Raw genomic sequence first — 22,340 nt, forward strand, 5'->3', positions numbered from 1 at the left:
GTTTGGATATGTTGGTTTGAGATGACCATGAGATGCATGTGTGAAGATGACAGGCTCAGGAATGCAGAGGAGGGGTTGGTGGGAGGGAGGAAGCAGAGTGGGTGCTCAGTGCAGAGATGGTGTGGGCACAGAAGAGATCACCCAGGTGACTGCAGGGAGAGACTCGAGCTCATACTTGGCCTTGACAAACTCAGAAGTGGACCCGTGAAAGACACAGAGAGTCATGGGAAAACCAGGAGAGGATGTTGTCTCAAAGACAAAGGGACAGAGCTGCAGGGAGGGAGAGTCAAACTTCAGAGACGCCGACTGGGCCGGGACAGAAAAAGGTCCACTAGCTTCAGCAACGTGGAGGCCATTGGTGGACATAGCAGATGTGTTCCAGGAAGTGAGGCTGACAGTAGAAGCTGATTGGAGCGGGCTGAGGAGGGAGGGGAAAGAAGACATAGAGATGATGAGCACTTGATGTGAGGGGAATGATGGAAAGACACTCTCAAGATGGATGTGGTTAATCATGACAAATATCATGGGGAAGGTTCAGTTGAGAGAAAGCATTTGATGATGTGGAGGAGAGAGACCTCTGAGAAACTGGGATAGTGAGGTGATGGAAGTGTCAGCTGGTGGGAGACCCTGGTGTACATGCTTCCTGGAAGGAATGAGGTTAAGATCAGAGAACAGGAAGTCTGCCTTCAATGTGGAGGAATCTGGGATGATGACGAGCCCCAAAGTGTGACCAGATGTGACAGCAGCTGAGAGGTCAAGGGGTGGTGAGGTGAGATCATCATCTTGAATAGTGGAGTCATACAAGATTGAGCAAGATTTGGGTGAGAAGACCATGCATGAGCCAAGGCTGGAGCATGGCAAGAATGAGGTGGAGCACAGCCCCATGTGGGAGGAGGCAGGACACCCAGTGGTTCCAACCTCCAGGAGGGGAGGGGTCTTCCAGGCAGAAGATGGTCCAGAGCAAGATAAAGAGCCAGACTACCAACTTCCTCTTGGTGGGAAGCAAAATAGCACCCCTTGGGAATCTTTGTGTAAGTGGTGTCCACAGGGAGAGCCAATTAACAAGAGGAGACCCAGGTTGAGGAAGGGTGAAAGGTGGGTCAGTGACCAAGAAGGATGGAGATCTCCCAGATTTGTGCAGAAGACAGATGGGTCTGGGTACTGCCTGGCAAAACCAGGAATGAGGGGTGTAGCAGATTCATTCTTCAAGGTTAGTCTCTGAACAGGGTGGACCCTGGGCTGAATTGGACACTGGCCTGGGAGGAACCATACAACCACTTCATAAGTAAGGAACTCTTGTCCTCATCTGACAAATAAGGAAATGGAGGCACAGTCATAGAGAGGTTAAGTTATTTACTCAAGGTCAAAGAGCATAACCACTTATTACAAGTGATTAAGTGGAAACCTTAGAGCAGTTTTGAACGCTGTCAGTCCTACTGCTAAGTAGATGCTCTTGTCCACCCTGTCTGTAGCAGCTACAGTAGGACTGCCTCCCTCCAAAAAGCAAAGCAGCTCCGTGCCCCACCCCCACCTTAGGAAAAAGACCAGCACTTTTCCTCCCCTCAACTTTGCTGTTTCTGGCCTATGGAAGGACATTTTACCTCAGGCCCCCAAAAGGCCTGCCGTCTGCAGGGCCAGCCCCTGAGCACTGAAGACACACCAGTGCCCATGGTTGGGGGGAGCATTGAGTAGAAAAGGAATGAGGGTGACTATGGTGGCCCTCAGGATGAGGCAATAGGCTCTGCTCCTCCCCTGGGTTTCTGATCTACACCAGCCCCCTAGGAGGGGTCATGGTTGAAATTGAGTTTTTTGCCAGTCCTGGTGAAGAGAGAAGAACCAGATTTAAGGTGACTCAGTAAAACAAAGGATTGTGGGGGCTCCTGGACCAGGCTTGCCCCTGTGGCTTCTGAGCTCCTGGAGACTGTGCACTTAGCAATTCTTGAGTCCCTCCCGAGATGAGCCCAGTGCTTTGTCCACAGCAGCCAGTCAATACTTGTGAATACTGGGGCCCAGCATGGAAGCTCAGAGCAGTGGAGCCAAGTCTCCTGACTTGGAATCCCAGCGCTACTCTGCTAGCTTTGTGACTTTAAGCACACTGCTTAACCTCTCTAAACCTCACCTATAAAGAAGGAGCAGGGCCAAGGGCTTTGCCCTTGGTCTAATGCTTTGCTGCTCCCATTTTGATATTTTTAACCCAATTTTGAACAAGGGGCCCCACATTTTTACTTTGCACTAATTATGTAGCCAGTCCTGAATGGGAGTAATATTATCTACCTCAGAATACTGATGCAAGGATTAAATTAAATAATCTGTCTAAGGTGCTTAGCACATAATGATTGTGCAAGGGAACAACTGCCTATTGTCCTTTGCTTTTAGATTATTCCCCGAGCCGCTGTGTAATAAATGGATGAAATGATCAAATGACTGAGAGGGTCTCAGGAGCATGGACAAGCGAAGGTGCTAGGCTGAGGGGGCTGTATGGGAAGTGGGAGCATTTTTGTGCCCCACATTGTGGAGCAGTCGTTTCCAGGGTAGCCAGTGATTCAAGCTGTGGTCCAGACCTGGCCGCCACGCCCGGCAAAAAGTCCACTTGGTGAGAGCTGAGGACATGGATTCCAGTCTTTATTACGGGGCGTGGTCTCTGCCCCAGTGAAGTCTCCAGCTCCAGGAGCTGCAAAGCGTCCGCGGAAGCTAGGGGCAGCGTCCAGACCGGTCTCTGGGCGGAGTCTCAGTTTTCCTTCCTTCCCGGGGCGGGTCCTGGCTTGGAAGCTCCGCCCCGCCCGCGCCAGGGGGCGGGGCCCAGTGTAATTAGCTCAGATCGGGGGCGGGGCATCGCGCGCACGCGCCGGCGGCCGGGGGCGGGGCCGTTGCTCAGAGGAAAGGATTAGTATCGGTCAGAGGGGTCTGGTTGAGCGGTCCGGCGGAGCCCGAGGTGGGCAGCAGAGGCTGCGGCAGGCTCCCGGAGGGCGGCGGCGTGAAGGCGCGGGCTTGGGGGAAGACGCTGACCGAGGCAGGGAGGGTCACGGCGGCCGGCACGCTGCTGAGCGGGAGGGGCAGGGAGGCACTGTAGGTCATGGAGCCAAAGGGCGCCCCGATGGGCCCACCGGCCGTCAGGCTCAACGCTGGCGATCCTGTGCGCATCTGATTCAGAGTCCGCCTGCTTTGCTCGCCCCCGCCGAACGGGTTGGTAGGGGATGGAGTGCTGAGACCTGCGGAACGAAAGTGGGTTGAGGGACTTAGAGCGGGCCAAGGGGACATAGTCCTAAGTGGGGAGGGGGGGGGGGGGAAGGGGGTAAGGTAGCAAGATCTGGGGTCTTAGAAATAGGATAAAAAAGAGCTAAGATTTGAGGGCAGGGATTGGGCTCAGAAGGGAGAAACAGAGAGAGTAGTGGACCCCAGTGTGGAGACCGCAGCAGGGACAAGGGAGTGTCCTACCTGTTAGGAAGGGGTTCCGGGTCTTTACAGCCTGGGGCACCTTGACTAATGAGTCAAGGTTGACCAAGGAGGAGGCTGAGGGGCCCAGAAAGGACTCAGGGGTCCGACGCGCTGGGGTGTCCCTGCTGGACTCGGCTAGTGCTTCCCCTAGTACATCCAGGTCAAAGGCATCTGGCTCCTTTGTCCCATTTTGCTTTACACTGGGGGAGTGGTCTCCAAACAGGTCCAGCTCTGGAACAGAAGTGATAGGGCTTGTTGGTAGGGAGAGTGAGTGGTCACTCCGTGAGAGGAAGAAGGCTGAGGCCAGTGCTGGGGGCCCATCTTTTCCCCACAGTTGCAGTCATTCCCTGCCTCCTGCTTACCCACAGGACTGCTGGGCTTCCCAGAGGGGAGAGCCTGGGTGCATTCCAGCCCTTCCTTGGTCTCTGTGGATACTGGAGGCTTGGCCAATGGGTCAAAGGTCGAAGAACCATCTTTTAGCGCTAGCCAAGGAGAAAAAGGAAGATGAGATGGGCTGGCAGAAAGGGCAACCACTGGGCTGGCCCATTTCCAGGCAAGTTGCCCTCTTAGCACAGGATCTCTTGCCCCTTGGCACTGGAGGGAGGGGGGCCAGAAGTCCTCCAGCCCCTCACCCACACCCTTTGACCCTCCACTTACCAGGTGTGTTGAAGGTCTCTGCTAGGTTCCCCCAGGGGTTGTCTCCATTGTTGGGGAGTTTGTGGTGGGGGGAGTTCTGTGCCCAGAAGTCTGTGGTGGGTGGTCCAACAGGCAGCACTGGGGGCCGGCCCCAGGGCTCGGAGGAGGAGAGCACAGGGGGCAAGTTCCAGGGCTGACTTTGGGACATGATACTTCCTGAGGGAACTGGAGACCAGGGATCTGCCGAAGGCCCCCATGATGAGCCACTGGGCTCTGTGTTAGGCCTGAGACCTGAAATGGGGATAGCACAGATGTGACCCCAGGCCACTGACACGCCCAGGCCAGGGCCTTCCCAGTTACCCAGACCAATTTGGGAGGACAAGGGCCCATTTCACACATGGGATGCAGACTCAAGACCACCCAGTGAGCTGAAGCCCATATTCAGCAAGTTCATCCTAGGATTCTGGACCTCCAGGCATGGGCAGCTCAGGCTGCATTCCCAGTCAGGGACAGCCTGGGCCAGGAAACTCAGGGTGACCAGAAGCAACAAGAGAACATTTCTGAGTTTCCTGTAAGCTGAGTTCCTTGGAGGTGTCCCCTCCCTCACTCCAACTGCAAGGCACAGAGGTAGCCAAGGCTCAGAGAGGTGAAGGACTTGCCTAGTGGCCCTCAGCTGTGGGGAAGGAATGTCAGCAAGTGTCTGAGAGGAAAGGGGCTCTCTGGGGCCAGCCTGGGAGCCCTTTGCAGCCCTGCATGCCCACCTGGGATGTCCCATGGGTCAGCAGAGCAGTGTGTGGAAGGCAGGGTTGAAGCTGATGCGAAGATGTCCACCAAGTCGAGGATGGAGGACTGTTGAGGGGAGAGGCAGCCATGCTCAAGAGAAGTCAGGACCCAGAGGAAGGGCGGACCCTGACCTGTCATCCTCACTCCAGCTCATTCTCCTTTATTCATTCCACAAACATCTATTAATGGTCCCTTGCCTCTGCACAGTGCTTTCCTGTTTATAAAATGTTTCCTCATCCATTTAGTGTCTGACTTTCCTAACAACCTGTGCTGTGATTAGGGAAGGTTGTTGGGGTGCCCATTTTACAGATGTGCTAGCCTGGGCTAAGAGGGCAATTGCCTAAAGTCACACAGCCAGGGAGAGGTACAGCTGGGATGGAAGGCAAGCCTGCCTGACCCCTCCTTGGCTGTCCTGCCCCTCAGCCCATTGGTGGTAAGACACATTTTATGATAAGCCTACTTCCCTAAGTCCATGTCCAAAAGAAATTTGCCACAGTGAACATTGGTTGAAAGAGTACAGAGACATCCCGAGGGTAGCATGAACAGTTTTGGAGGGTAGCCTTGCTACCAGCAGCTACACACTCTTTCACCTTGGACAGTATGTGTATGAGCCCAAGATGTTTTCAGTACCATATACCTGAGGCTACTCTCAGTCTTGATCCACAGTATTACATGCTCCTAGAATGTCAGAGTTGGAACTGTCCAACCGGCACACTTAAACGGAGGAGGAAACTGAGGCCAAGACAATGACACGCCCTGAGTTGTAAAGTAAATGGCAGCAAATGCAGAATCCAAACCTGGCATCTCACATCAGAATGTTCTGCATCCCACTTGGCCACCATCTCAGTCACCAGCCCATGCAGGATGGGACCTGAGTCTGCTACATCCCCTCTACCCTTATTTTCACTGAATAAACATTAAGTGGTGCTTACTATATACCAAGCACTATTCTACGCTCTTTATAAATATTTAACTCAATGCATCTCCCAGGCCCTGCCAACCCATGGCCCCAAGACTCCTCTACCTGGCTGGTTTTCAACTTCTCCTCCTCCTCTCTCTCTCCTCTTTCAGGCTCTCTGTCCCAACGACGATGGGCTCCAGCTCCAGCACCACTGGCCACAGGTGAGTCATCTGCCTGCCAGGACCTCACCTCCTGCAGAAATCACCAGAGTGAGGAGAGCATGAGCTTCCTGTGCTAGACTTGAGGGGACCTGGGCTAGAGTCAAGAAGAGTGCAGGCTGGGAGGCGCCCTGAGGTCAGGGGCAGCAGGACCACAGCAGGGAGGCGGAAGAGCCTGGTTAGTACCCTCATAGCACCTCCACCAGCACCTCCACCAGCCCCTCCTCAGCCCCTCACCAGCACCTCCGCCAGCACCGGCATGGGCGGCTTAGCCCACTACCTTCTCCTGCTCCTGCCGGCTCAGGTGCAGAGCCAGCTGCAGTTGCAAGTCCTCGTCCCTGTGGGAGGTTGGGGGAACCGGCTGCGAGGGAGGAAAAGAGGGGTGAACTTGGCCCAGTGCTCCTATCTGGGCCAAAAGGCAACATCGCCCTGTGCAGGTAAGAGAAACACCCACCCTGAGTGGCTGTGGGCAGCCTGCCCCCCAGACAGCAGTGTGAGTGTAGTCTGCTCCCTGCCTGGATCTGGATCTGAGACGCAGTTTAAAAAGAAGAGTCATCCTCTTCTGGGACCCTGAGTGCTCCCCAGGCCCTGCTGTGTGAGTCCTGCCAGATCTGCCTGGATCCACAGAGGCCATGGCAGAGAGGAGGCTGTCAGGTAGGCTGTCCCTGGACCCCCACAAGAATTGATGATGGGAGCAGCATATTTCTGTGTCTTCTAGGAAGGTGACTGCCAGTACACTCATCCCTTCCCCTCCATGAGGTGACATTAGGCCCATGTGACAAACAGGTACTGCCAACCCACCACGCACACACTACCTCTTCCAGGCCCAGTCAGAGAGGACCCCACTCCCAGGGTGAGGAGTCAGACCCCAATCCCAGTAACCCAACCCAAGGGACACAGGCCCTGTGCTGTCCTTGGGAGCAGGACTAGGGCTTTGGGGCCCAGAGTAGGGAAGCCCAAGAATCAAAGGTGTGAGGCATCCAGGCACCCATCTCTCCTCCAGTCCCCCTCCCCCCATCCCCCTGGTGCCCCAGGAGGGGCCTCACCTTCTCAGCCTCCTCGCGGCTCATGGCCAAGGCTAGCTGTAGCTGCAGCTCCTCTTCTCCCGATGTCTGAGGCCGGGCCTGCTCCAGGTCTGAGGTGTAGCGGGGGGATGAGGAGGAGGCTGCAACGACCAGCCACCCATCGTGGCTTCCGTAACCATGCAGGTCCTCATGGGCTCCCCTACCACCCCCCTCGCCAAGAAGTTACAGCTCAGAGAGGGAAACTGAGGGGGAGAGGAGCAACTGGCAGTCTTGGGCCCCAAGGGGTCAAGCAGTATGCTTGGCACTTTCTGCAAGGGTTCCATTTCAGCCCAATAAAAGATTCCAATCCTTCCTTTACAGAGGTGCAGCAGCTCTGAGGGGTACCTGGCCAAGGTCCTGCAGCAAGTTGAACCCAGGTTCCCTGATTCAAGTTCCTGCACTCTGCCAGCTGCGCCCCACCCAGCTCAGGGTCAAGTGCGGTGGGAGGGCAAGAGGTTGCAGTCAGTCAAGGTCACAGCTCTCCAAGCCCTCAGCACATTGTTAAGGAAGGTCGTTCTGAGTGCCCTCAGATCAGGGAAGTGCCCCTCTTCTCAGGGAGGAGAGTGGAGCATGCAGCTGCCCCAATTTTCAAGAGCAGTGCCCTTGAGCTGGGGGTTCAAGAGGATTGCTACTAAGCAGTGCTGTGTGCTGCCTGTCTGAGCACAGGGTCGAGGGCACTCCTGGGCTTGGTCTCATTTAATCCTCAAATTGGACAATGGAGACAGATTAGTTTATCCCTACTTTAAAGATGAGGTAACTGAGGTTCAGAAAGCTGGTTGGCAGAGATCTCATGGCTTGGAAGGGGCAGAATAAGAACTGAGCCCATGCTTCTGCCTCCACCCCTGTACCAGGCAGGAGTTAACAATAACAAACCTATAATAAATAACATCATTGTTCACACTGACTTGTTGGGCACCTACTATGTGCGAGCGTGTTACCCTCTTGATCTCACAGAATCTTCAGACACACCTCCAAGTAGGGGATTCTTATCTACAGCTGGGGGTCACAGAGCCAGAGCCAGAACTCGGGCTGCCTCCCTGTCCCCAGCCATGCCCTGGACTCACAGTTGTAGGAGGACGGGGAACCACGGGTGCGGCTGAAGCCCAGTTGCCCGCTGCTGATGCCCGTGCCCTCCAATGCCATGCGCTCCTTGGTCTTGAGGGCATGGGTGCGCTCCTGCCGAAGGCGCTCTTCGTCCTTGAGCAGGGCCATCACCTGCTTGACCTTCTCGCGCACGTTCACGCCCTGGTCTTTGCCATCGCGGTCGAGGTACTGGAAGTCTTTGAGTGTCTGGATGGTGTAGAGGTTCTCCCGGCACTGGTGGGCCACCCGCTCAGAGCCTGTCTTGAGCAGGTAGTCCAGCAGTGTCAGCGCCTTGTAGACATGCCGCCAGTTCTTGCCACTGTCATTGAGCCGCCGCCACAGCATGCCCATGACCTCGGCAAACGCCACTGTGTTGAAGGTCAGATCGGCAATCTCGGACATGAGCGAGCTAGGTGGACCCCAGGGGTCATTGCTGGTGGCCTCACGTACCTTGATCTCTGCCTCCGAGTAGTTGTGCACGATGTTCTTCACCTGTCGTCGCAGCGCTGACGTCGTCATGGCCGAGGACTTGGAGATGGGCGGCCCCCGCCCCAGCCGGAGGTGGAGGGCTGAGGGCCACTGTCGTGAGGTCACGGTCTCCAAGGGTGCGGCGCTGTGCTCTCAGCAGGGCAGCTGCGTCCTTGGCTTCCACATGGGTCTGGGGAAGAGAGGGTCTGGAGCTCAGGGATAATGGCCCACCTCGCTGGCCCCACGCAGCCAGCGACTAAAGGCCTGGCCTGGGTGTCCCTGCTGCCAGGAACAGCCTTTGGCAAGCACTTATTTTTCTTATTTTACTTATTATTCAGGAGGTACTTTTATCTTTGTGTGCTCATTAATCTTCACAATCACACCTACAAAGATATTATTATTTTCATTTGAAGATGGGGAACAAGTCAGAGAAGAATTAATTGACTTGTCCAAGATCACAGAGCTGGTGAATGCGGAGCCAGGATTAACCCAGGCGGATATGTTCCACAGCCTTTGCCCTTAGTCAGGGACACAAAAGTAAGCCCCAAGGAGCGCCTGCTTGCTTTGCTTGTACCTCGGTAACTCTCCTATTTCTGCTTCAGACCGATCTTTCCAGCTTCTCCATCCTCACTTTCCCCTGTTTTTGTATCATTTATTTTTTAGCTTGATTCAGTCAACACCAGTTTCCTGGGGATTTCTCTGAGCCAGGCACTATGACAAGCGTAGAGTACAAGTCTTGGCCCACCCACCTCCTGTCGAGAGGTTACAGGCAATCACAGTGCAACACGGGAGTGCAGAGGAACACAGGAATACTCAAGCTAGGAAAATCAGGAGAGCTTTCCCAGAGGAGGTGATGACTGAGCTGAGATCTGAGATTCAAAGGGAAGAGTGAGGAGGGATGAGGCAGTAAGGCAAGGAAGGAGCGTCTGGGGAGGCTGCCTCCAAAGAGGACCCACTGGGTCCTGAAGCCAGAGGGGGTATGGCATGCCCACAGTCACCCGTGGGTGGCTTAGCTGGGACTAACACGTACATATCAGAAGACAAATGCAGTACTTAATGTCAGCATCACCAGTTTTGTAATTAATTCACCTGGTTGCTTTATTGTCTCAGTCCTACCTTCTCAGGCAAAATGAAATGACCTGAGGGCGAGGTCAGTCTGGGTTTCCCAAACCCCCAAAGCCCTGGGCCCATGACAGACCTCTGATCTCCCAGCTGAGGAAAGATTAGGGCCAGCCCACTGCCCTCCCCACAACCTCAGGACCAGGCCCAAGACAGAGAAAGTTTCTTCTAGGACCCTACCAGAAATCAAAACCCAAATCCTCTCCCCTTGCCATCACTGTTCCTCTGGAATGGACACACACACACACACACACACACACACACACACAATCACAATGGCTGGACCTGGCCTCCACCCAAACCCTCCAGCACCACCCATGGAGATTGTACTTCTCAGCTCTACCCTGGGACTCAGCAGGAGTTGGAAGGAGCTTCTCGACCCCTGCTCCCCACCCCCACCCTCCAACAAACTTCAACTCTCCCTCCAGCCAGCCCTGCCAACCTCAAACCCACCCCCCTGCCCACTAACCTCAACTCTCCAGCCAGCCCTGCCAACCTGGGCTTAGGAGTTTTCATCAGGACCGGTTGTGCTTGGGAGAGCCTGGGCCCAAAGCCCAGGACCCTATGTGAGCACAGGCGAGCCCCAGAGCACTGGCTGAGGATGGGCTTACCTTCCGTCTGCTGTCTTTCTGTCCCAGCGACAGGCCTTCTTTGAGGATGCCCAGGCCAGCACTCGTTTAATGCCTACCCTCCCCCTCACTAGTGACTCAGACCTGCCTTCACCTCCCCAACCTGTGGGCTGGCAGGTGGCAAGAGTCAAGATGAGAAATAATTGTGCCCTAGAGCCCGCCTGAGCACAAGCCTCTCCCAGGGCTGGCCACTGAAACCAGGAGAACCAGTCGGGCATCCTGACTCCACCAGGAGCCCTGGCCCTCCTGCTTGGCCTGGGGTAGTGGGAGGGGACCCTCTGTGTGGGCCCTGCGGCTCTGCTTGAACTTTCCTGCTAGGAGGTGGGAATGGAGGAGCCTTCTCTGCACATCTCTGCCCAAGCAGGGCTAAGGGAGGAATCAGAAAGACCAGGAGGCTCCACCCCCACTGAAGTTTGAGGGGAAGCGGTAGCGAGGAAGGGAAGGCAGGGTGAGGCCCAGGGAGCAAGAAGGGGAGGGAGAAGGAGGAAGGACCTCAGGAGGGGGTGGCTGGGAGGGCTGCCAGCAGTGTTACAAGCGAAGGGTTTTATCGAACACAATATGCCCAGAAATAAAAGGGAGTGAAACAGAAACCCAGCCGCTGATAAGGTGGTGGCAGTAGCAGCGGCAGCAGCCAGGCAGCCTAGTATGGAATTACCGCAGTGACCTTGAGCCAGACCCTGGCAGGTGGAAGGAAGGACACTGAGAAGTCCAGGCAGAGCGGCCAATTCAGAGATGGGGGGAGGGTGGGAGAGGCGGGAGGGGACAGGAGAAGGGCCGGCAGGGGGCGGGGCAGGCCTGGGGGCTAGAGCATCGACTCTTTCCTGTGTATGGGTACCAAGAACTTTACAGGCAGACAGGAGCCTGCTCTCCTCAGGGCCCGCAGCAGTGGGGGATCTGTCAGGACTAAGGAAGCAGATGGCATTCCCAGAGAGTGGATCCAGAGAGATGGAAAGAACCCAGATATGTTGAGTCATGTGCATGAGTTTGTCAAAGACTGTGTGTATGCCCATGGGCCAGCATCCCCTCCCGTTCTCTGCTGAGGCAGCCCCTTCCCACCAGGTCCCGCTTGAGTAGGGCGGGGAGTGGCAGTGCCCTGCCCCTTGCTGCCTTGAGTGGAGTGAATGCTAGCTCTAAGCTTAAGTCAGTCCGAAGGTCGATGTGTCCTGGGGGCACTGGAGTTGGGTGGGGGGGATGTCCTGAGGCTAGAGCTACAACAGAGTCTGAGGAGAAGGCGTGGAATGCCACCAAAGATGCTGGTCCCGGGATGGGGAGCCAGCTCTCGGAGGCCCCCTTCCAGGGGAGGGTTGGGGGTGGGGGGTGATGGCTCCAGATTCCTCTGTGACCCTGCCCTTCTCATCCTTCTCCCTCAGACCTGGAAGAGAGATTAAGCCCCCAGCTTTCCATACCAGGCACCACCACAGCTTACCTCCAATGCAGCCTCTTTTGGCCCCAGCCCCTGGGCCACAGGCAGTCTCTGCAGTGACCCTCCAAACCTGCGCAGCAGAGGGACGGCACAGCCTCGGGAGTATCCCCAGAGCCATCCACCACGGACCCTCGTCCCGAAGACCCACCGTCTCCCAGGAGGTGCAGACCCCTCGGAAGGGTGGCTCAGGGTCCACAGAAGGGGCTACTGCCCTGCCTCCCGCCTACATGTTTCCTGGACGCCTCACCGGCAGGCAGCACTCAGGAGGAAAGTTGCTCAGCTGGCCAGGCAGGTCTGCCTCAGCAGTAACAGGACACAGGAGGAAGCGCAGGGTGTGTTAACCCCTTCCTGCTGACCAGGCAGGCAGCACCTTCAGAGGTGAGAAGCCTGCCTGCCAGGGACAGATCCAGGGCCAGTGCTGGGGACTCACCCCCACTCTGCAGTGAGTTAACCCTTCTTCTGCCTCCTCAGGGGAAACAGGGTGGGCAGGGGAGGCTCCAACACCCACTCCCCCCAACCCTTCCTCCTCTGGACCAGGACCACCATTCCCTGGGGCTGGCCCTGTGGTGGACTACTGCCTTGTTTGGCTTTCCCTCTGGTCCCCGCGGCCACCCTGAAGGAGGCGTCAGGACTTTAGGCACAGCGCCCTCTCTGCGTCTCTGACTTGAGATCAGGCTCAGAGTGCCCTGCTCTCTCCAAACCTGCCGTATCTTGACTGGAGGACGCCTGAGGCCCAAGAGGTCCTCATCAGAAGCACCAAATGCAAAACCAGGTGGGTAGAAGATGGTAGCCACTCTTCGGGTCTCCCTGTCTGCTGTGCTGCATCAGCATTTAAGTCAATGAGGCCACAATTAGCAAAATTGTTCTTCAGACTCTGGAAGCCTGGAGCCCACTCTGCACAGGAAACCTGGCTCAGATTGATTATTATTGAGAGAGAAGAATTTATGGTGATGAGTCTGAGCTGGAGCTGACAACATGCTTCTTAGCAAGCATCATCTCTCATCCACTTCATATTTCTCTGAGCAAGGGAGGGAGCAGAAAGTTGAGACTTTTTATTTTTTTTTTTTTTTGAGACTTTTTAAAGCAGAGGAAAAAAAAAAAAGCTCAAAGAGGCCAGGTGGTTTGACATGAGGAGGGGATAAGCAGGCTAGAATCCAGAATAACCTCTGGCTGATGACAAAGGGATCTGGCCTTTAGGGTTTAAGAGTGCGGTATGATCCTCACAATCCTCGGGGCTTGGGATGAGGTCTTTGGGCCCAGCGGAAGTGTGAGGACCTCAGGGACCCAGGTCCCATGGGGTCTGGTTCTCCTCCTAGTCACACACTGTGTCATATGTTGTGATGACATTTTGGGAAGACCTGGCTCCAGGAAGCACACTCCCAAATGTGTAAGCCAACGAAGGCCGGAGGCAGGGGCCACAAGAGGTGATGCTCTCTGTCCTGTCACCTCGATTCATTCCTTGTCCTGCTGCCAACTTGCTCTTCCACTGCTCCTCCCATACCTCCCCTTCCCACCTCCTGCTGGATGGCTCCAGGAACTGAGGAGGGGGATCTGAGGGCAAGTGGGACACAGGAGGACCATAAGTGACTTCATCAAGATCTTACATTCAAGACACAGAGGCATAAGGGAAATGGTAGGAACATAAAGGTTCTTTATTGATTTGTTTATTAATCGGTTTCCCAGGAGGCAACTCAGGCATGTGGGTCAGGTGCAGAGACGCAGAGGCTCCTCAACATTCTTTTGGGGGTTGAGTTCATCAGCCAGGGCCAGCAGGTCAGTCACCAGGGCATCCAGCAGCCCATAGACCTGGAATGATGGGGTGAACATCATAGGCAAAGGCTTACTCTGTGGAAAGCACCTGCACAAGGGAGCATCCCCACCCTAAGGGAGAGCTGAAGACGGGGGAAAACTAAAGTTGTAGAGATAAAACTAAAGTTTCTGTAGAACTTTTGTTTTTGCAAATAGTTTTATTTTTTTAAACAGTCTGGGGTGGAATCCTGTATTGCCCCTTGGACATATGGGGACATAAGGTTAAAGGGGCAACTCCAGGGAGGCCCAGGGAGCAGTGCCCATTTAGTCCCTCAGGGTGGCCCAGTTCTACCCTGGCCGCCTGGAGACCAACCTTCCTTCCAGTAAGATCAAAGATCCATGTACCTAAATGTCTCCAAGACTGTACCCTCTGGTGAGGCTTTACCATATAAGCCTCAGCAAGTTGATTCTTAATTCCAAAGAGCTAAGCAAGAGTCTACTCTATGGGTCCTCAGAGCCCTATGATTTCTTTCTAGACCCCATGGACCTTCACAAATCTCAGTGATGTTACCAGCAGCAAATGGAACTTCTGATTAAATGTGATCAAATGCACAATGCAATCCCAGTTACTCAGCTGTCTGCACCAGAAGAAGACAAAGCATTGCCATTAGACTCCTTGACATATCTAACATGGCTTTGTGGATCTCTCTTCCAAAACCAACAACAGTGACAAAAAGAACAGAACACAACATCTAGGTGAATCCCTAAGGACCTACAGCTTAAGAACATGTTTTATGTTATAAATTCTCTCCAGTGTTTCAAAACCCTTACAGCTGCTGGGAATTCACTTTACGTGGTGCTCACCCAAGGAACAGACCTCTCAAGAAACACCAAAGACAGAGAAGAAGAGGGAGCAACAGAAGGGACAGGCTTGTGCTCTGTGCCCCCAGCATCTATTTCCAAAGAGCAGCCAGAATGATCTAAAGCATGAATCGGACTATATTCCTCTATTCAAAACAATGTGTCCTCACAATGGCCTACAAAGCCCCACATGACCCAGGAGTCTCTCTCCTGGTGGACTCTGCCCTTCTGTCCTCTTGGCCCACTCCCTCCTCTACCCACGGCATTCTCCTAGATGTCCACATGGCCACTCCTCACTTCTCTTCAAGTCTTTGTTCAACGTCACCTACCCCCACCTACCAACCACCTGCGCTTTCCCTACCCCCTAGCCCTGGTTGCTCTCTTTTTCCCATAGTGCTCATCACCTAACATACCACATCTGTTACTTATTCATGAGGTCTGTCTTGAATCCTAGAATGCCCTTCACAAGGGCAGCTTTGCTTCCATCACAGATGCAGGAGGCACTTACTGTTTGTGGGATAAACAGAGTGAACCAGGAGGTGAGGGAGCAGAGGAAGGTATGCAGGCAGGTGTGAGTGACGGGAGGGCTGAGTGCCAGGTTCTTGCACTCACCTCAGTGTGAAGCCTGTGGGTGTATTTCTCCATGACCAGGGGATCTACGGGTTCCTGAGATGGGATGATGCTGTCGGGGGCAGGCTCTTCCAAGGAAAACATGTCCCGGCTTAAAGATTTCACTGGTTTCTTGTCATCCTTTGTTTTGTGCTTCTTGCTATTTAAACGGTCCTGCTTGGAGAGACACAGACATGCCCAGCCTTCAGCAGCTCCCGAGGGAGGTCCAGTACCTTTTCAAGAGCAGCTCTGAGGGGGAGCAGGGGCATCATGCTGGAGTGACTGCCCACTTTCCGCAGCCCCTCCTATCCCTTCCCCAGCCCCACCCCCAGGCCCAGAACATGTGCTACATGCCTCTTTCCCAGGTGGCAACCTGGCTCCTCTTTTATCTTCTTTGTCTCTGATTCCAAACTGCTTCTTTTCCTGGGATGCCCCTTTCCGGTCCTCCTTTCCCAATTTCCCAGAAGTCATCTTCACTTCTGTGACAAGAGGTGACTTTCTATCTAAGGGAAGTGAACGGAAGACAAATAGCCTGTGGCCTAGCTGACCCCACAGGCAGAAGCTGGGAGAGCAAAGGGCCCTGGGCAGCCGTGCTCAAGCTGTTTGAGAGAATCCCCACCAACAGGAGCAAGGCCCTGGGTCCAGTGCATGACTGCAGGGCATGGGGGAGGGACCCAGGTTCCAGTCCCAACTCCCCCACGTACAGGATGGCAAGTCATCTTGCCTCTCTGGGACTCCACCTGTAAAACATGGGGGCTGAACTAAGGTGATTGTTAAATGTTGCTTCCAGGTCCCAACTGCTGGCAGCAGATAAAAAGCAAGAGGCCTACCCCATGGACCAACCCACAGAGTTTCCACCAGCAGCGCACACATGGCTAAAGCACCACTGCCGCCTGGGCAGAGGGATGGGAAAGACTACGCAGAGGTGCGCAGTGTCTGACCTTGCTCCTCTGGCATGTCCAGGTAGATGGTCTCCTTCTCAGGCAGGCCCAGCAGAGCCCTCAGCCACAGGGAATGGCTTACCAGGCTGTCAATCAGATCTCGCCACAGCTGCAAACTAACATATTGGAAAAAAGCCATCACCGCTCATTTGCCCTTGAATCTGTAGAGGCTTGGTCCTTCCCTTCTGAGACACTGGTACCAGGAACTGCTATGGAAATATCATGCCTCTGTCCAGCCAGCATCTACACTGGCACCTGTGCAAGTGCTGGGATAGGGATCGGGCTTTCCCTTGGTGGCAGCCCAGAAAAAGTGGCCTGGGGATAAGGTTAGGTCAGTCTTGAATTAACTCCAGCTTGAAACCATTCCCAGTCCAGCTCGGATCCATTCCCACTGGAGGGGTTAGACCTACATAAGATTTACAGGATAAGACTCCTGGAAATGTGTTCTGAGGGCCTTGCAGAAGGCCCCCAAGCCTATCCAAGCAAGTTCTAAACAGGCGATGGGAAGGCTGGCAACCAACTAAGGCTTTTCATGCAACAGGCCCCTCTTCTCACTGTCCTCTGCTATTTCATCTGGTCATTTATCTGCTCATCGAGAAGAAACAAGGAAAGAAGGGGGAAAACCACAAGGTGCTTACTCTGATGACTCCTTCCCAGAGGGTGGCCGGCATGGGGAGCGCAGCTCTAATGGATGCTGTGGCAGCTGCCAGAGCACAAAGGGTCTGCAGAATTTTTCAGCAACCTGACCTCAAAGAGAGCTCAGCCCCCTCGAGTCCTGGGACTGCCTGCCCAGAACCCCTGGCCAGACGCGGCAAGGGGAAGGGATGGGAGCAGTTTTCCTGGTGGGGGTACCTACCACATCTGGTACAGGAAGTCAGACTGCAATGGCCATGGTTCCTGGCACAGTTCCAGGGCCGCTTTGTTGAACCTGATTAGGGCGTCTTCTCTCTGGTTCTCCTCAGGGAGTGCCGTCACTGCCTGGCAGGTCAGAGGTACCATGGGCAACCGTTCTGCCTGGGATACCAAGGGTTCCTGCATCTTCTACTAACAGGTGTGGGGTAGTGAGGGCAGGGGGCCAGGAGGGGATGCAGCCAAGGAGAGTCTGCCTGGGTGCCTTCTGTGGGAGCCTGTGCCCTCCCTTGGAAATCTGTACCCCATGAACCCCTTTCCACGGGTCAGAGAAGGAGCTCCTCCTGCACCACAGTGGCCAAGGCACCCATGGTAAAGAGAAGACCGAGAGATTGCTTTATCTGGGTCCTCAGAAGGTGGTTTCTCTGCCCATAGGGATGGAAGGGGCTGCAGAAGCATGGGCACCTGGCTGTGCCAGGGCTGGGAGGCACCTTTCTGAAGTCTTCCAGGCAGAGGTTCCACTCTGGCAGGGGAAGGCCATCCAGTTCCCCAGGGCTCCTGATGCTCTCCAGATCCGGGCTCCCCTCCACCAGGATCTCCTCCATGATGCTCTTCCGCTGAGAATGCCTGGCCCCTAGCCCGGCCTTCTGGGACCCAACATGATCCTGGGAGTCCCTGAGGGCCTCGCTCTCCTGCCGGGGCAGCTGGGGGTCTGACGTTGGGCCCCTAACGTGTGCAGAAGACTCCATCTTCATTGAGGTCTCTTCCGAGCAGGCTGACAGGGCTGCAGCAGCCTGGGCCCTGGGGCCGAGGGGCTCCTCGCCGGGCCTGGCCTCCTCAGCCCTGAGGGGCAGGATCACGTACTGGCGCCACAGACTGTGCAGATGTTGCACCACCTGGTGCTGGTAATGCAGCTGCATCAGAGGCAAGGGGAGGCCTGTTGCGGGGGCGGGCAGGCAGGCTGCGCGACACGGGGCACCCAGAGCCTGAGCCAGCCTGCTCTAGCTTCTTGTTCCCTCGAGGAGCACTGATGGAGGAGGCAGGAGGAAGCTGGCAGGAGCTGCTGGGCTCACAGGGCTCCCCACTTCCCTCTCAACCTGAGCACCTCCAACTTAAGGCTTCTTATTCATTTGGGCTTCCGAGGAAGATTGAGTTTGAATAAGTTTTTGAAGCTCTGTTATCACCTAGCATTCACTTATAGTAGCTAAGTTTTCTTGGGCAAATTACTTAACCTCCCTGGGCCTCAGTTTCTTCCATGTAAAATGAAGATAGAAAAAGTACCCATCTCATAGGACTGCTGTGAAGAAACAGAGTTACTCAAGTTTCTCAGAACAGATCCTGGCACACAAAGGGTTTGCTATTACTTTCTCCCAGGGCAAGCACAAAAATGGGCAGGGGCCAGCGCTGGGCCTGTACCTGAGGATTCCTATGGTGGAACAAGTCCTCCTCAGTGAGAGAGGCATCCACAGGTGACTGTGTGCGCTCGGGTGTCAGGATCCCCGTCAGAAGCTCCTGAAGCATGTTCTCCACGATGGTGACTGCTTCATGGGAGGCCAGCTTGCTCTGGGGAAAGGAACATGGCATAAGCAGCAGCTCAGGCTTTCAAAACCCATGTTGCATCCTCAAGGGGAGGCAGATCCCCAGAACTGTCTGCCTTCCTGTTGACAAGAGTTCTTGCCATTGTCTGTCTGTCTGTCTCTGTCTCTGTCTCTCTCTCTCACACACACACACACGTACTCTCCTGTTACCAGACTCAAACCTCTCGGTTCTCCCCAAAGATCCTTGTTCCCTAAAAGAGGCTGACAGGATCCAGAGGAAGGGTCAGACCCAGAGAAGTTGTTCCTTCACGGAGCCACGAGGCCACACAATCAGCATTTCCCCCAGATAAGGAGGAAGGGCAAGGCTCAGGGACCGCCTTGTTGAGAGCATGACTTAGATACATGGTCACTGCTACAGAAAATAGTGGAGGGGCATCTCATGAGAGAGGTTGGTCCGATAGTCAGCAGTGAAGCACACATTACATTTGTCAAAATCACCTTTGTTCACCAGGGGTTGAACCAACGCTGAAGTAGCTGGCTTGTGTTTGGGGGTCACAGTGAATAAAAAAAGCACATCTTGCTGCAGAATCCCACAGAGCGCAGCACCAGATGGCCAGACTGCAAGCCTGATGGGCCAGCACATTTCCACTTCCCACCTCACACTCCCTCCTGGTGCCTGGCCCACTAGTTAACGTTCTCTCTGGTTTTGTCTGGTTTTGAAGTCTTGCCAGTTAAATGCAACTCCACTGGATAGCACCAGACAACAGTGTTTATACTTAAGGAAGTACTTCCATTCAGTCTGCATTTTAAGGGCTAGTCTCATTTCTTTCTAATGAAGTAGGGCCATGCATGGTGGAGCTCAAAGCTGCCCCTTCTCTGGCCTGCTCACCTATCTTTTACATCACAAGCCCCCCTGAGGAGTGGTTTTAAACAAGAGTATCTGTTTTTTAAAAGTTCGCCTCTAGGGCTGGAAGTAACAAGATCCCTGCAGGCAGTGCCAGGAAGAACACTACGTTACCTACGGAGTATCTGCAGGGGCTAAGATCTGGTGTCCCTTACCTCCAATAACTTCCTCTCTTCCCGAAAAATGTCCTGGGCCAAGGAGACTGCATGGAGGTTGACCTGCAGGAGAGCACCTCCTAATAGGGTAGGGTGGGTTCCAAACTCCCAACACTCCCTGAAGATCCCAGCATTCAAAGATTTGAAGAAAAAGGTAAAGTTCTTAGTTTTTCCAGGCAGAATTACACCTGAGAGGGACAGAGACAGAGGTTTTCCACCAGATGGGAGCTGCTGAGCCCCAAGCCTGTGTGTAGAAAGTTAACTAAGCCTTGTTAGGGTGACCAATTGTCCTGGCTTGTGAAGAACTGAGGGCGTTCTTGGGATGTGGGACTTCAGGCAAGAGGGACAACTGGTTGTCCTAGCCTCAGGCCTGTGTATATGGGTAACTGCTTCTGCCCCTGGTGGCTCAGTCCCGTGTTCTCAGGCGTTCTACCATCCCCTCAGCTGATGGGAACAGGGGACGGCACACTTCATGGAAGAGATGGGATGGACAGGTGGGAAGAGGGGCTCATGCTTGCAGGGCCTGGGCACGAGCGAGACTTGGGCTGTAGGAAGGCTGAGTGGGCAGCTTCCCCCAGGTACCTTCCCGATTGTTGAAGTAAAACCTCTGCATCCTATTCCTCTTCAGGTCTTGGAAAGAGTCCCACTGTGACCGCCGCCGCCAGTGGTACCAAATGGCCACTGTGCCATTATTGATCACAGTCAGTTCTGAAGATGTCTTCTCCCCTTCTAGAGTTTCAAAGGTCAAGCGGACAGCAATTCCAACATGCCTCTGGGGAGAGAGGAGGTCTGAGAGATGTCTTGGCCTAGGGTGAACAACTCAGCCTGGTTTGCCAGGACTTTCCTGGGTTTGGCACTGGAAGTCTCCTGCCCTGGGCTTCCAGGGCCTGGCCACTCTCAAACACATAGGCATCATACCCCAAAAGTGGCTGTCTCTGCCATCAACAGTAAGAAGAGGAGATAAAACAGATTTTATATCTGATGAACATTTCTACTCCTTAACATCTGAAGAATAGTTTAAGTGGGTGGGCCTTAGGAAGCATTACTATGAACTACACTAGTGGAAGTGATGAAATTCCAGCTGAGCTATTTCAAATCCTAAAAGATGAGGCTGTTAAAGTGCTGTACTTGATATGCCAACAAATTTGGAAAACTCAGCAGTGACCATGGGACTGGAAAATGTGTTTTCATTCCAATCCCAAAGAAGGGTAATGCTGAAGAATGTTCAAACTAGTGTACAATTGCACTCATTTCACATGCTAGCAAGGTAATGCTCAAAATCCTTCAAGCTAGGCTTCAGCAGTATGAGAATTTTCAGACGTACAAGTTGGGTTTAGAAAAGGCAGAGGAACCACAGATCAAATTGCTAACATTCTTTGGATCACATAGAAAGGGAATTCCAGAGAAACATCTATTTCTGCCTCATTACTACACAAAAGCCTTTGTGTGGATCACAACAAACTATGGAAAATTCTTAAAGAGATGGGAATACCAAACCACCTTACCTATCTCCTGAGAAACCTGTATGCAGGTGAAGAAGTAACATTTAGAAATGAACATGGAACAATAGTGCATATTAAGTCACTTTAGTTGTGTACAACTCTGTGGGACCTGATGGACTGTAGCTTGCTAGATTGCTCTGTCCATGGATTTCCAGGCAAGAATACTGGAGTGGGTTGCCATTTCCTTCTCCAGAGGATCTTCCCAACCCAGGGGTTGAACCCATGTCTCTTATGTCTCCTGCATTGGCAGGTGGGTTCTTTACCACTGGTGCCACCTGGGAAGCCCAGACTGGTTCCAAATTGTGAAAAGAGTATGGTAAGGCTATATATTGTCACCCTCCTTATTTAACTTCTATGCAGAGTACACCATGTGAAACGCTGGGCTGGATGACTCACAAGCTGGAATCAAGATTCCTGGGAGAAATATCAATAACCTCAGATATACAGATACCACTCTAATGGCAGAAACAGAAGAGAAACTAAAGAGCCTCTTGATGAGGGTGAAAGAGGAGAGTGAAAAAGCTGGCTCAAAACTCAGCATTCAAAAAACTTTAAGATCATGGCATCTGTTTCCATCACTTCATGGCAAATAGAAGGGAGGAAAGTGAAACAATGACAGATTTTATTTTCTTGGGCTTCAAAATCACTGTGGACAGTGACTGCAGCCATGAAATTAAGACACTTGCTCCTTGGAAGAAAAGCTATGATAAAACTAGATAGTGTATTAAAAAGCAGAGACATCACTTTGCCAACAAAGGTCTGTCTAGTCAAATCTATGGCTTTTACAGTATGGTTTTTACAGTACTCATGTATGGATGTGAGAGTTGGACCATAAAGAAGGCTGAGCATCAAAGAATTGATGCTTTCGAACTGTGGTGCTGGAGAAGACTCTTGAGAGTCCTTTGGACTACAAGGACATCCAACCAGTCAATCCTAAAGGAAATCAACCCTGAAATTCATTAGAAGGACTGATGTTGAAGCTGAAGCTCCAACACTTTGGCCACCTGATGCAAAGAGCTGACTCACTGGAAAAGACCCTGATGCTGAGAAAAACTGAAGGCAAAGGAGAAGGGGCCAGTAGAGGATGGGATAGTTAGAAAGCATCACTGACTCAATGGACATGAATCTGAGCAAACTCCAGGAGACAGTGGAGGGCAGGGAAGCCTGGAGTGCCATAGTCCATGGGGTCGCACACGACTTAGTGACTGAACAACAAACAACAACAAAGCCATTCCTGTTTGAGGTTTGCTTATTTACATGGTTGGGGACTAGGTACAAACTGGGTGGCTTGTGACATTCTCTTTTCAGACTTGTGACTTTATTCTGGCTCAAGTTAATGTTTCTGTTAACATTTTCAAACATATGATGAAGGCGAGATCAGATAGAAAAGCAAATAGGAGAATGTTCAGGCTCCTTGTGACTGCCGCAGTCACCCTGAGATTGCCTTACAAGGGAGGCCCTTCCAGCAGGTGG

At 53.4% G+C, this 22,340-nt stretch overlaps 2 protein-coding genes and 2 long non-coding RNA genes across 12 annotated transcripts in view; 2 read left to right on the forward strand and 2 right to left on the reverse strand.

Moving 5' to 3' along the window:
* Positions 1-1,336: 1,336 nt before the first annotated feature.
* On the reverse strand, positions 1,337-11,853 carry EPN3 (epsin 3). 3 transcript variants are annotated; one of them, XM_020913974.2, is made up of 10 exons: positions 11,763-11,853; positions 8,102-8,778; positions 7,020-7,138; positions 6,254-6,334; positions 5,879-6,007; positions 4,833-4,920; positions 4,093-4,362; positions 3,798-3,917; positions 3,436-3,666; positions 1,337-3,209 (listed from the first exon to the last, which is right to left on the reverse strand). In XM_020913974.2, exons 2-10 carry the CDS (start codon positions 8,637-8,639, stop codon positions 2,872-2,874), a joined length of 1,914 nt encoding a protein of 637 aa, XP_020769633.2. In that variant the 5' UTR covers positions 8,640-8,778; positions 11,763-11,853; the 3' UTR covers positions 1,337-2,871. The 3 variants fall into 3 exon arrangements, with proteins under 3 accessions (XP_020769633.2, XP_020769634.2, XP_020769635.2); XM_020913975.2 differs by lacking the exon at positions 11,763-11,853 and adding an exon at positions 10,319-10,735; XM_020913976.2 differs by lacking the exon at positions 6,254-6,334.
* LOC110150915 (uncharacterized) lies at positions 2,833-7,941 on the forward strand. 5 transcript variants are annotated; one of them, XR_011492277.1, is made up of 5 exons: positions 2,835-2,932; positions 3,804-3,988; positions 5,926-5,976; positions 6,692-6,759; positions 7,359-7,941. It is a non-coding gene; the product is annotated as an uncharacterized lncRNA (long non-coding RNA). The 5 variants fall into 5 exon arrangements; XR_011492276.1 differs by lacking the exon at positions 2,835-2,932 and adding an exon at positions 3,096-3,183; XR_011492275.1 differs by lacking the exon at positions 2,835-2,932 and adding an exon at positions 3,139-3,222.
* A 184-nt stretch (positions 11,854-12,037) lies between the features above and the next one.
* LOC110150916 (uncharacterized) lies at positions 12,038-15,117 on the forward strand. Its single transcript, XR_002317905.2, has 2 exons — positions 12,038-12,531; positions 14,045-15,117. It is a non-coding gene; the product is annotated as an uncharacterized lncRNA (long non-coding RNA).
* MYCBPAP (MYCBP associated protein) overlaps positions 13,389-22,340 on the reverse strand; it is a 37,988-nt gene continuing 29,036 nt past the window's right edge. For all 3 annotated transcript variants that reach the window (XM_070479298.1, XM_020913971.2, XM_070479299.1), the window contains exons 11-19: positions 19,948-20,137; positions 19,366-19,553; positions 18,185-18,331; positions 17,260-17,682; positions 16,776-16,897; positions 15,920-16,035; positions 15,333-15,481; positions 14,982-15,152; positions 13,389-13,565 (exon numbers count right to left, since the gene is read on the reverse strand). In XM_070479298.1, coding sequence (XP_070335399.1) covers positions 13,464-13,565; positions 14,982-15,152; positions 15,333-15,481; positions 15,920-16,035; positions 16,776-16,897; positions 17,260-17,682; positions 18,185-18,331; positions 19,366-19,553; positions 19,948-20,137 — 1,608 coding nt within the window. In that variant the 3' untranslated portion in view covers positions 13,389-13,463. The remainder of the gene's footprint in view (positions 13,566-14,981; positions 15,153-15,332; positions 15,482-15,919; positions 16,036-16,775; positions 16,898-17,259; positions 17,683-18,184; positions 18,332-19,365; positions 19,554-19,947; positions 20,138-22,340) is intronic.

This window comes from Odocoileus virginianus, chromosome 17 (genome assembly GCF_023699985.2).
Source record: "Odocoileus virginianus isolate 20LAN1187 ecotype Illinois chromosome 17, Ovbor_1.2, whole genome shotgun sequence".
Classification (NCBI taxonomy): domain Eukaryota; kingdom Metazoa; phylum Chordata; class Mammalia; order Artiodactyla; family Cervidae; genus Odocoileus; species Odocoileus virginianus.

Bases quoted from the DNA above. Each gene is read 5' to 3' on its own strand.
- EPN3 (XM_020913974.2), bottom strand. From the start codon at position 8,639: ATGACGACGTCAGCGCTGCGACGACAGGTGAAGAACATCGTGCACAAC. The intron at 4,921-5,878 runs GTAGAGGAGTCT...TCCCCTCAACAG, and splicing joins AGAAGTTGAAAACCAGCCAG to TCCTCCATCCTCGACTTGGT. The intron at 3,210-3,435 runs GTAGGACACTCC...TTCGTTCCGCAG, and splicing joins CCGGAACCCCTTCCTAACAG to GTCTCAGCACTCCATCCCCT.